General features: G+C 38.0%; 1 protein-coding gene across 5 annotated transcripts in view; it reads right to left on the bottom strand.

Moving 5' to 3' along the window:
- Positions 1–1,698: 1,698 nt before the first annotated feature.
- Positions 1,699–12,212, bottom strand: part of tfeb (transcription factor EB) — a 31,405-nt gene continuing 20,891 nt past the window's right edge. For 2 of the 5 annotated variants that reach the window (XM_077573989.1, XM_077573988.1), the window contains exons 7-12: positions 12,115–12,204; positions 8,383–8,500; positions 7,043–7,099; positions 6,589–6,666; positions 5,337–5,491; positions 1,699–4,525 (exon numbers count right to left, since the gene is read on the bottom strand). In XM_077573989.1, coding sequence (XP_077430115.1) covers positions 3,947–4,525; positions 5,337–5,491; positions 6,589–6,666; positions 7,043–7,099; positions 8,383–8,500; positions 12,115–12,204 — 1,077 coding nt within the window. In that variant the 3' untranslated portion in view covers positions 1,699–3,946. The remainder of the gene's footprint in view (positions 4,526–5,336; positions 5,492–6,588; positions 6,667–7,042; positions 7,100–8,382; positions 8,501–12,114; positions 12,205–12,212) is intronic. The other 3 variants (XM_077573992.1, XM_077573990.1, XM_077573991.1) reach the window with 3 other exon arrangements.

The following is a 12,212-nucleotide window of genomic DNA, read 5'->3' on the forward strand; positions in this document are numbered from 1 at the left end:
AGTGCCAACGTCTCTTAACTTGCTCCTTCATGTTTGATTTGTCTCAACCTTTCCCCCCCTGCCTCTTCTTACTAAACAGCCTCCCAAGTATCAATGGAAGTGCAAGGCAGGCACTTCTGCCACAGTAATAGCCGCGCATGTGTGCGCGCGCTGGAGTGAGATCGGAGGTGGTGATCGGAGTGAACCATAAGATCTACTCTATGCAGCTCTACAGGGATTTATTAGACCAGGGAGTACATTAGCATCATAAAGACCCTGGAGAATGGGCCTGCGGATGGGCTGCACACACCACTACTACACTCTAACATGCTCTCAGTGCATCAGTGTGTGTGTGCATGTGTGTCTATGTGAGGATTAGAAATAAGATTACCTCTATTTAAGTTAAGAAGGACTATTAAACAGTTTATAGTTCGTCTTGAAGGAGACTAGGACTAATACATCATAAGAAGATGGACGGGAAAAGGACAAAAGGTGATACTGCATTTCTGCTTGAAAGGTGCGATGTCCTGCTTCAACATTTCTATTTTTATTTCAACTGCATGACACAAAACATACTTAATTCAAACATTGTTGGGTTGCGATTTTTTTTCACAAATGACACCGTGCACCTCTCAAAATGACAACTCTATATTTCACTATTGCTGTTTAATTAAAGAAACTACAGTAGTCTTCAACAACTCATGGATCTCTAGTGTCCCCTGGTGGGCATTAGTATAATGACATGAAGAAAAAAAGTCCCTTTAAAAATGGTTTATAAATTTGATATAAAAAGGCTACAAATGATTTTACAAGCTCTTTTAAAGTCAGTAAGCAGTTGCAAATGACCTACAACAGAACGTAAACATAAAGTAAAGTGTTTGCTGACTCACTATTGTTTTTTTTTGTTTTTTTAAAGAACACCAAATATTAAGGTGGTATGTGAGTGAAAGCTTAATTAGACTGTCTTACCTTTGACTGGAGCCAAGCGCACGAAGAGTCATATTCACCTTAAAACAAGAAAAGCCTCTTAACAAAAGCCGTCACATCAAACACACCACAGAATAATTATTGGGGAAAAGGAATTACATTCTTTCATTGAACATTTACACAAGTCAAAAGATGTGTGAATAATAATATGAAACGTGGGTTACCTTATGTAACACAGTAACCACTCATGGTCAATCATGTCTGTAGCTTTTATCTATTATTGTGTCACAATAAATTGCCCACTTGCGCTGTGTATCAAATGTGCCATACATTAAAGTTTATTTGCGTATTATATGCCTCCGAAATATTCAACAGAATAAAGACAATAAAGGTTTACGACCGCAATGCATAAGTTACTGGTTACCACATAAGAAATGGTTAGCCTAGCTTCTTCAAGTTCGTCTTCTTTTACTGATCTAGTCTGTCTGGATAATCTGTGGCACTATGCTACCACCCACAGGGACTACATGGTTCTACATCAGACATCTTGTGTGGGGAAGACTAATGATTGTAGGTATGATATGTGTAGGTCTTCTTGAGTACACCACATACTATAAGGGTCTCTTTCTCACACACAAGAAAAAAGTAAAGATGTTTAAAATCTATATGTGTGTAAAATCTATATGTGTGTAGTGTGAACCCCACTCCACCAAAGCATACCATGTACACAACAGAAAAATAAACACAAACACGCATAACATATCGCCAGACAAACAAAACACTTGAAGCAAATTCTTGGATTCTGGTAAAACATTTTTATAACTTATTTCAAATCAGGACATGTCTCCTGTGTATGTTGTGCTGCACTGCACCCCCTAGTGGAATATTACAGGGGTTCTGAGCGATTCTTTGGGGAGTGTGGGCAAGGTTGACAACAACAGTTAAACTGTAGTCGAAATGGGGAAAAAGGCACAACTGTGGTGGAAAAACAAACACGGTCAGGCACTGATAACTCTTTAGCACACAGTTGAGGTGAAGTCAGTCTTACAGTTTCCATGGAAACCGCTGTTACAAAGAAAAGGAAATTCCACAGCAAAACTGACTTCCCGCTGACCAGACACACTGGTAAACTTTACATTCACAATGTGAGAAATTTGAATTCAATAACATTCAATCAAAAGAATCATCTACTATTTGGCCTTAAAAGACAACAATGAAAAAAATAAATGCCCAATTATGTTTATATATATATATACATATATATATATATATATATATATATATATATATATATATATATATATATATATATATATATATATATAAAGGGGGAAAAAATAAAAGAAATAAGGTATCAAGATGTACAAATCTTCCTCGTCAGTAAAAGTTCCCAAATGGCTCTTTGCTCCATTCTCAAATAACAAAAAGGTGGCTTTAACAAGGGGTAGAAATTGTTGTTTTAGGGAGAAAAGAAAAAAAATGCATTTAGAAACACAGACAAAATACTTAAAAGCTGCTTAGTGGCATTAAACGTCGAAATAATAATAATCATCATCATTTTTGTACAAAGTCAAAACAATAATATAGTTTCCAGTGCTTTGGGAAATAGAATAAACAACAAACTACAATAAAGAAACATAACCAATATAATTAGGGATGGGCATAATCATGTATTGATGTAGTGAAAATGATAAAAAATGTGGTTGATTGTGTGGAATTGATTGTTGACGAGTTGTGTCTTGAAACATTTGAGATAATATTACTAATTGTAATATTATTATTACAATTTGTTATTATAATAATATTATTGTTAATATCATTGTAGCACTACATGGCTACAACCAGCAGAGGCGCTGTCTATTCAGTCACAATTGGTTTGCGGTCTTTAAGAACATAAGATGGAAACAAAAGTTCTTAACAGTCACAGAGCAAATCTCCCCTCCCTGTCATCAATCAAGGAAATGGAGTAAAATGCCCATCCCTACTTATAATACAAAATATATATCACCACATTTCTTTACCATCCATAATGCTCATACAGCCATAGAAAACAAAACAAACTAAAAAGATGGCTGACATATTACTCTGATCGGTCCGCCACCGATCGTGGTTGGTCTATTTCTAGAAAAGTTAAAAAGCCATCCTGTGTGGGCTTTTTTTTTTTTTTTTACAGTATCAACTTTTGTCATGAACTCTCGCCTTGAAAAAAAAAATCATGCTAAAATCATGGCCCAGGTAGGTTCAAGTTCCCATCAGCACTTATGTAAATTGACCCTGCTTGTGAATTCCGTTACAGTACCTGAGTATGATAGATATGGATGACATGGTTTTAAATGGCAAAGAGCACACTAACAGAAACAATGATGTGTAGAAAGATGCACGGGTGCATGTGTGAGTTAATAAAAAGTACACCGGGAGTGAGGATTAGAAAAGTCACACCCGTGAAGCCCACAATGTGCATGTCAACGTAGCCACTTTAAAGACATGCTAAGCTAAGCTTAGCATGCTAGTGATGGCCTCTGGATGACATCAACCACACAGTGCTCATCGTGACAACAAAGTGTGTGATTACAGACATACCGAAACAAAAAAAAGAGACAGAGCAGCATCACTGTGGGCTACCTGTAAATCATACAAACAGGACCACGAAGCTGCTCCTTCGGTATTTGATTCAAAATCATTCAAATCATTTATGGTGATGCGACAAATGGGAAAATGTACAAGAATTTCATCATGTGAATAAAAAAATGACCACCACCTTCATAAAAACAACATACTGGAGAACTCTCTGACTGACCTCAGTATTGTTTCTGCCTTGAAAATGTTCTTTGAAAGTTTCAATATCCTCAGTTCATGTCTTATCCGTTTTTTTTGGTTGCGAAGTCTTGCATGCGTGTGAGCTTTTTATTTGATCAGAATTATTAGATGCATTGTGCTACTTGTATTGATTTCCTTTTTATGCTGTTCATAGTGGTACAAACACCCTTTTTTTTCCAAAGCGTGTGCTTGCAGGAGTGTGCATGTGTGAGCATGCATGTGTTTACAGTATGTCACCATCCTCTATACTGAAGCTGGATCTGCGACTGGAGTCGACAGAGGCCTCTGGCGACATGGTGGAGAGCAGAGGGTCGCCGCCTATGGGGGACAGCGGCTCATCCATCATGAGGAAACCCATATCGCTTCTACGGCCTTGCATCTCCAGTCCTCCCAGATCGCCCAGCCCCGACATGCCGTCCGAGAACGCCTGCATTCCGTCGCACAAGTCCAGCGACTGGGCAAAGTCAAAGGGCTGGGAGCTGCCTACAGCCGGGTACTGGATGGGCGCCTGAGGCTGGAGGTGCTGCGGGAGCATGGTCAGCTGTCTAGGCTGCTGAGGCTGAGCCTGGTTTTGAGGGTGCAGGTGGGTCTGCGGGAGGAAGTGATGCTGCTGGGGTTGGGGCGGAGCCTGATTGTGGGTTAGGTGGTGGTGGTGGGGGTGGGGGGCTTGTGTCTGAGTGTGGGAAAGGGTCTCCTCTGGGCTGGTCTCTTGTTTTATATAGGGGCCCATCACGTCTACTGGGTTCAGGCCAGATGGAGAGTTGCTGGGTAGGCCATGCAGATGAGCTTGCATCTCCAACTCCTGTTAACGTCATTATTTTCAATGAGTATTGTACTGTAATGAGCTTGTTTCAACATAGTTTAGTTAAGACCAAAATGACTCATATCCTGGCCACATTTAACAGGGAAGTCAACCCAAAAATATTCTTTATAATAATATTCTGATTAATATTGTATTTGGCCATTTTGGCACTTGCTGTCAACTGAAAATTACATCACAGTTGCTCAGGGCTCAGCTAACGACCAATCACAGCTCACCTGTTTTCTCAGTTTGGTCATGTGACAGTTGCAAGCTGAGCCGTGATTGGTCGTTACGTGAGATGGATCAAAACAAGTATTTCTATACCTGATATGAATCATTCTGTTTTGTCTTGTTGGTAGGTGACCAAATATATATTTTCTAACATAATTTAGAAGTAAAAAATCCTATCGTGATTTCCAGGATTTTTTTTCACATTCCGTCTCTCACAGTAAAAACGTGCTTATGATGAAAATTACAGAACTCTGTCATCATTTTAAGTGGGAGAACTGTATCTCTTAAAACATTGTCTTGTAGTCTATTATTTACTTTGTGTGAATTCTAGCAAAAAGATCCCCACCCAATAACAACTCACAGTGTATGAATAGTGTTGGGCTTTACTACATTGTCACTGCTATGTGAAAAACACTTAAGTCATTTTCCCCCCCATTTTTTTTTACATATTTACATTTTTGGGGTCTGCATTCCCAAAAACATTAAAAAAAAATTAAATAAAAAAAAAATTACGACAAAAATGGACATAAGTGTTTTTCACATAGCAGCAACGATCGGGTAGGCATATTTGGCAAACTACCTGAATGCGAAGCATCAGCTGTTTGTTGGCCATTTCCATCCTTCTAAAGTTAGTCTCCACGTCTCTGGTCCTCTGAACATCCTTCTGCATACGTTTGATGTAGTCTACAGACGCTCTCAGGATGGTGCCCTTGTTCCAGCGAACATCACTGTGCAACCCATAAAGGCAAAGGAAATGTTGAAACAGCTAACAGTGACACAGCTGAAACTACTAATGTCCTCAAGTAAATAGGAATGTAAAATGATAATCATCATTAATTGAGTTAACCGCATGTGATTAACCCTAAACAGTATCTGAATTACCTTAGGCCATGTATACACGTAGCCGGGCTTTTTGCAAACGGGAGATATTTTTCTGCGGCTTGCCCTTTTTTCATTACAAACGAAGGTTTCTAAAAACTCCGGCCAAAGTGAAGACTTGCTTATTTCTCTGGCTCCGCGATCGCGTGTGTCCGTCAGTCAACGAAGTTTTACGTCGTCCTCTACACACGTCACTCAATCACATACCTCAAGTTGTTAAAAAAGAAGCAAAAAAAAGGCGGCATGGATTCCCTTCCCCATCGGGGAAACCAAGTTTGTATGTGTGTGTGTGGTGAGTGAATGGGAAAAAAAGTTGTAAAAAAAAAATAAGTTTTTAAAGATTTTGTATTTATCCTCTTTGTTTTAATCTATGCTCCGTTTATGATGTACTCATTGACTGTTTACAAGTATTTTTTTTAATTGATAAAAAAAAAGTCTTGTGTGCGCTGACAGCACTGATTCGCGTGTATACAGATCAGCGGCTGGCAGTCCGTGCTTGTGTGACGTATGGTGAAGTGACGTCAAGAGATGAGCATTATTTGGCTAACTACTGCCGCCTAGAGGCTTGGCATGCATCTCGTTGTAGGCCCAATTTGTGGAAGTGGCGTCGCCAGATGGAGGCGTACTCTGATTGGATAGGATTTCGGGAACTTTTGCCACCTTAAGGTCTGGAATTGTTATGAACGTACTTAAAAAGGCATTAATGTGGTTAGCTGTGGATGTTTTCTTTCTTTGGTGGTGTGGACATTATTTTTTTCTACACCCAGAGGAGCAAAATTTCTGTTTTTAAAAATACCCTGCTATGTGTGTACATGGCCTTAAAGAGAAATGGCCTTACTAACTGGACTAACATGTATGCTTATCTTAAGATATTTTTCCAAATTAAGTCATATAAAACTACACATTAACACATGCACACACCCCACTAAAACATAACATAGCAAAAACTACTTACAGATCGTTGGTCTTGGGAATCATTGTGCCAAGCTCTTTAATACGATCATTAATGTTGAACCTCCGTCTTCTTTCGACTGTAAATAAATGAACAAAAGAGGATGAATAAAAAGACACCATGGAGAAAAGAATGGCTCACGTAGAAAGTCACACTTGTATATGGATGCACATTTGCACAGACTCACTCAAGCTCACACAATCATGGGCAATTACATAAACTTCAGTGCCAAAGCAGCAAAAAATTTACAGGTTCTCTATCCACCCACTCTTTGCACTATGTCAGCTAAATCAGCAAGACAGGACATAAAACTGTATAAGATTATAGTTGTGTGCATGTGTGTGCATGTGTGTGTGTGTGCATGTGTGTGTGTTGCCCCTGTGTAAGATTATGCAATGCACAGAACAAAATCATTACATTAAGAGGAAAACTTGCTAGAAGCGGGAAAGACTTACTCAGATTGTGGTTGTCTTTCTTTTGTCTCTCCTTGGCCATGGCACGGGCTTCTGTATCTTTGCAAAAACAAAAAGCCATCAACTAGTGGCTGGCACAAACACTGTATAAGTACAGGTAAAACTTGTAAGATGGCTATTACAAGAATGAGTTACAGATGTTGAACGCCACTGATGTAGAACGATTCTGGAAAGAACTCAAATGTTTGGGGAGATTATGTCGCTTTTAAATCGTACAAAACTTCAAAGTTTAAAGTGTCTTAGCATTTTGTGAGAAGCCTGACAAGCTTCAAAGAATTAACCCATGTGCCTTTTGTACTTTTTCTTTGACCTTTATATAACTTTTTCATATAAAAAAAAAAAAGATGAAATAAAATCCAATCCAGTGTAACCAGAGAGATTTTTACATTACTTAACTTGATTTTATACTTGCATAGCTAGTAAATATATAACAAAGTTGAGTACATCTGTGAAAAATTTGCAAATCAGCTTTGCATTACTCCTTATGTACAGTTTGATGAGTTGAGCCATTTTATCTTATTTTTAAAGAAGGTAACTTCTTTTGCACTTGAGTAAGAATGTAAAAATGCTAATGAATAAAACATTGCCATTCCAGGTCATAAAAATATTACGGCATCACGTAGGCATGGGCCGAGTACCAATTTGATTGTTTAGCATAGTGTTAAAAGGTCAAGGATTCAATTACCCCTAAAAGTGTCCATCACCGGTAATGAGCATTTCTTTTCTTTTTTGAGGAGCATCTGAGTCCCGCTGCAATATGATTGGCTGCTTTCAAAAATCCCTAAACAAACTGCTACTTTGAAAATAACTTGAGCAGACAGCGGCTTTTTTTTCCCCGGAGAGGGGAGGGGTGGGGGGAGTTTGTTTTGTATTCTTGTGAAACCAATAAAAAGGAAGGAGCAAAGGTGGGGCAAAGACAAGTGCATACACGGATGGATTTTTGCGATGTGGATTAATGAGTATTGTCCTAAAAACAAACCAACAAAAAATGTGGTGCCAGCGAGTACTAGTTAGCCTGAGGACAACATGAGCAGTCAATGGACCCGTTCTAAAAATAGCTCACGAGAAATGTGACAATGTGACTTATTAAGAAGAATTAAAACTGAAGAAGAAGGTTAATTTTTTTTTTTTACTTTTTAACAGGGTACACATTTATAAACGTGTTAAAATTGCTCTGTATTTTGTTTTGTTTTTAAAAAAGGCTGTTTTTATTTACCCAAATATTTTTTCTTTCAAAAGAAGACATTTTAAAGCTGCAAAATGAGTGGCTTCACAGGAAAGAATCATTTATCATCATCAAGAAGCATGCAAAATGGTCGCACCTGAAATTTCTCGTTTGATGGTCAAGTTGGCAGGACAGGAATTGCTGGTCATTGCAATGGCTGGTCCTTTCATCCCTGGACCTGTGTACACATCCAGGTGGCTGCTGGACAGAGGGAGCTGGGGAGGACGCACACAAATGCAAACACAATCAGAAGACCAACAATCAAAAGTGGTCATTTAGCTTAACAAGTACATTAACAATTCAATGTCCCTTCATTGGTCCTAAAGGTATTTGCTTACTAAAAACAATATAAATTTGCTCATTTATCTATGCCAACAAAATATAGCGACAAGTACAACAATTAAATGCTCTTCTACTTAACTCATTTGCTCCCAAAAACATATAAATACATTCTATTTCAAATGTTCAAGTGTCTCAAAGAAGTATTTATCCGTTTTTATGTTTGTTTGTTTTTTATTTATCCTAAAGTATACAGAAGGCTTTGATGCAGCCTCTCAACTGCAAAGAAGGGTTGAAGAAATTGTAGATATCACACAAACGGCCAGCACGTGGCAGCTGAGCATAGGAAATGAACCAGGACCATGTTGGAAAAAAAAAAAACTCAATTACTCAGAATTCTAAATAGATTTGTGAATAATCATGGAATTTAGCTATATTCTAATGCTAATTGCTGCAAAACTGAAACAGATAGCAATATACTTTTTTTCCTGATGAAAGAAGAGACTTTATTTTGGTAGGTTTCATGTTTTTATAGCAATAGAGCACAATAATCTGTGGGCCTTGCAAAATCAGTCACAATCCAGTGAAACAACTGGGAATGAAGGGGATTGTTTTAGTGAAAATGGCTGGGAGTGAATGAGTTAATAACAATTAACCTGCAAACTACTTATGTCACATTTTTGTCTGCAGGAGATTTGTTTCTAATGCAAAATATGTGTCTTGGCCTAATAAAGGGAAACACTGCTGAATATTATAATCCACATAATGGCAAAGCTCCTTCCTAAATGTAATGACAATGATAAAAAATTGAAAACTTAAACACAGGTCAAACGGCCGTAACTCCAGATTATTTCTCTATGGGTCTGAGACAGCTCATTTACAGCCTCGCTTAAGTATCTTTATGAAGGCAAGTGTCCATTTTTAGTGCGCGGTAAAGAAGGCCTAACTAAGGATAATGCAATATTATCACACCTAAAGACTCCCTGACAAGCGTACAGCAATGATTGACTGTCATCCTCTGGCCAGTATCTTATCTATCGCTAATGGCTTTATTCTCTCCTCGGCTGTGCGCAGGCATTCCCCAATGCTCATAAAGGTTGCACTTCAACACTAACACTGAAAGCTCTGATCTGGCTACTAAAAATTACAGATTTCCTTTCAATCGATTTATATATTGATTTACTTCTTAACATCGTGTTGCCTATTGTGTTTTACTCGCTGGCGTGAGGGCAAATGGGGCAGCACTAATGAGGCCTGAAAGATAAAGATGTCAAAAGGAAGTGATATCTTATCTGCTGGCTACTGTGGGAGCTCGGACATCACAACAACACACACTGCACTCACACAAACAAACACAAATTCCTCTGTATGTAAATTGCATGCTGTGAAATGTAACATGAATCAGATGCTATTCAAATTAATTTAGTCTATTAAATTGTATGTTAACAGGTAAGATATCCATCAAGTTACTCTGCAGAAGTATTGTAAACGGCTAAAACTGTCGGACCCATCGAACTCCATATCCCAAAAGAAGTGTAATTTCATGGGGCACTGTATGGCTCTGTGTTTCAGTCCACACATAAACACACTCTTAATATCAACCTCAGAGGTGCCTGGTATTTAATGGCTCTCACTAAACTTTGAGATTCCAAGAATTCCAAGAGTATGCCTCTTTAATCCCCATCAGGATTAGCAGGTGAAGAATTTCAATGGTTTGTCATTTGGGAAAAGAAAGATTTTTTTTTTAATCCAACTGTATGTCTATATAATATGATATTTGATATGATATCGTATATATATATATATTTATATATATATATAGATATATAATCTTTATTTCTTCCAGCAGCAGTTCATTCAGTGCACAGCCTTCACACCCCTCGACGCGCCAGTGTCGATCAATGTCCTGATATAATCAATCTATTACTGTGATGTTAGATTGCATGTTAACACACAAACGTATGCAGATAAATGTGCATAAATCAAACATCAACATTTATGCCATGTAACCGCACACAGCGACAACCTTAAAACGCCTTCCACCCCCACACTCATGTGCGTCCACATGTAATCAGCGACCCGAGGCTGGTAATTAAAGTCTTTCACCGAGAACCATGAGCACCAAGCAAGTCGGCCAAAACTGATCGCAACAGTTACTTGTTAAAATCTTACCAACTGAATTTGTTCTCCTTCAATAAGTTCCACAATGGCGTATGTCTTACTCATCTCTTTCATCCTCTAATCCAGCAGCAAGGTCGGAGGGGTCCTTCCTCCTCGCTCCAAGGCAGACTTTGTCGGGACGCTACCTCAGCAACACTGATCCAATTTTCGTCTAGATATTCCTCACCCCACCACCAAACAAGAGTGAACTTTCCCCTAACTGGACTTTCAGCCTGTTTTTCTTTTGCACAAATTGCCCTCATCCCCCTCCCCTCCCCTCCCCTCCTCGTCCTCCTCCTCCCTTCTTCCAAACATCTTGTAAACAAGTTGAACTCTAACTGCCGGCAGTTTAATTGTTAATTCTTACTTTTGCCCTCCCCTAGACTTCAATTGACATGTTTTTGTTGGCATGTATAACCTTGCTCAGCATGTTCAAATCAATATAACCGTTGTGAGTTTACGCAAGAAAATGCTTGTGACATCACATATTGTTGCTTGGGTCTGGAGACAAAAAATTAAAAGCATAAATATGATAAACACTTTGAAACATAGTAAAACGTAAGTCGCAATGACCAAATCAAATTTTTATTTAAAACATATTGTTTTTAACTTTAACATTTTTTTGTGCCTTTTTGGTGCAAATCTAGTCTAGTCAGTGCAATCAATATTTTCTTTATTATTATTTTTTAAATAATTACTATTCTTGAATATTTTTTGTTGCTAATAAACTTCTGCTCTACATTTCAGGGCATTTATCAATAATATAGTGAAAAATTGTGGGATTAATATTTACTTTGCACACCAATTTAAAGTGTGTGTCCTTAAATCTTTTACTTGCACCCGTAAAATTTCCAATAAAGGGCACGATGTTCCTAGTAAAAAAAACAAAAAAACGTTAGTCTGGAGCCCTGTTTTGTAAATATAAATAAATACGAACCCTGGAGGTTTCCTAACATGGGGAAAAAAAGTTAATGTTACTGTGTAGTAATTTGTTTTAAATGCATAAAATGCTTCTAAATCATTATGTTCAAATTGTAACATAATTTTTTTTTGAAACAAAAACAAACAAACAGACACTATATAGACAACATTCCTTACGACTAGGTAATAGACGTATTACTCATACAGGACATAAAATGGAAGTTATGAATCTATAAAGGCTTCCAGTCTTCTGAGAAGGACTTCTTCAATATTTTGGAGTACACCTTTGGGAATTTTTGTCTAATTACTCAGAAGCAAAGACATTTCCAAGCTGAAGAATAAAAATTCTAAGAAAACTAATCAGTGTAGATGAACTCTGCACTAATTGATAAATGAATTGATCAATAAGACTGTGTCAACACTTTTGTCCATATACTGTCATTCACTAGTTTGTTTTGGCCTGACTTACTGTGTTGGGCATCTGGACTGGGTCTATGTAGGCCTGAACATCATCGTAACTGGACTGCATGCTGATGATGTCATCAATGACCTCATCCATCTGAAAAA

Source organism: Vanacampus margaritifer, chromosome 8 (assembly GCF_051991255.1).
Source record: "Vanacampus margaritifer isolate UIUO_Vmar chromosome 8, RoL_Vmar_1.0, whole genome shotgun sequence".
NCBI lineage: Eukaryota > Metazoa > Chordata > Actinopteri > Syngnathiformes > Syngnathidae > Vanacampus > Vanacampus margaritifer.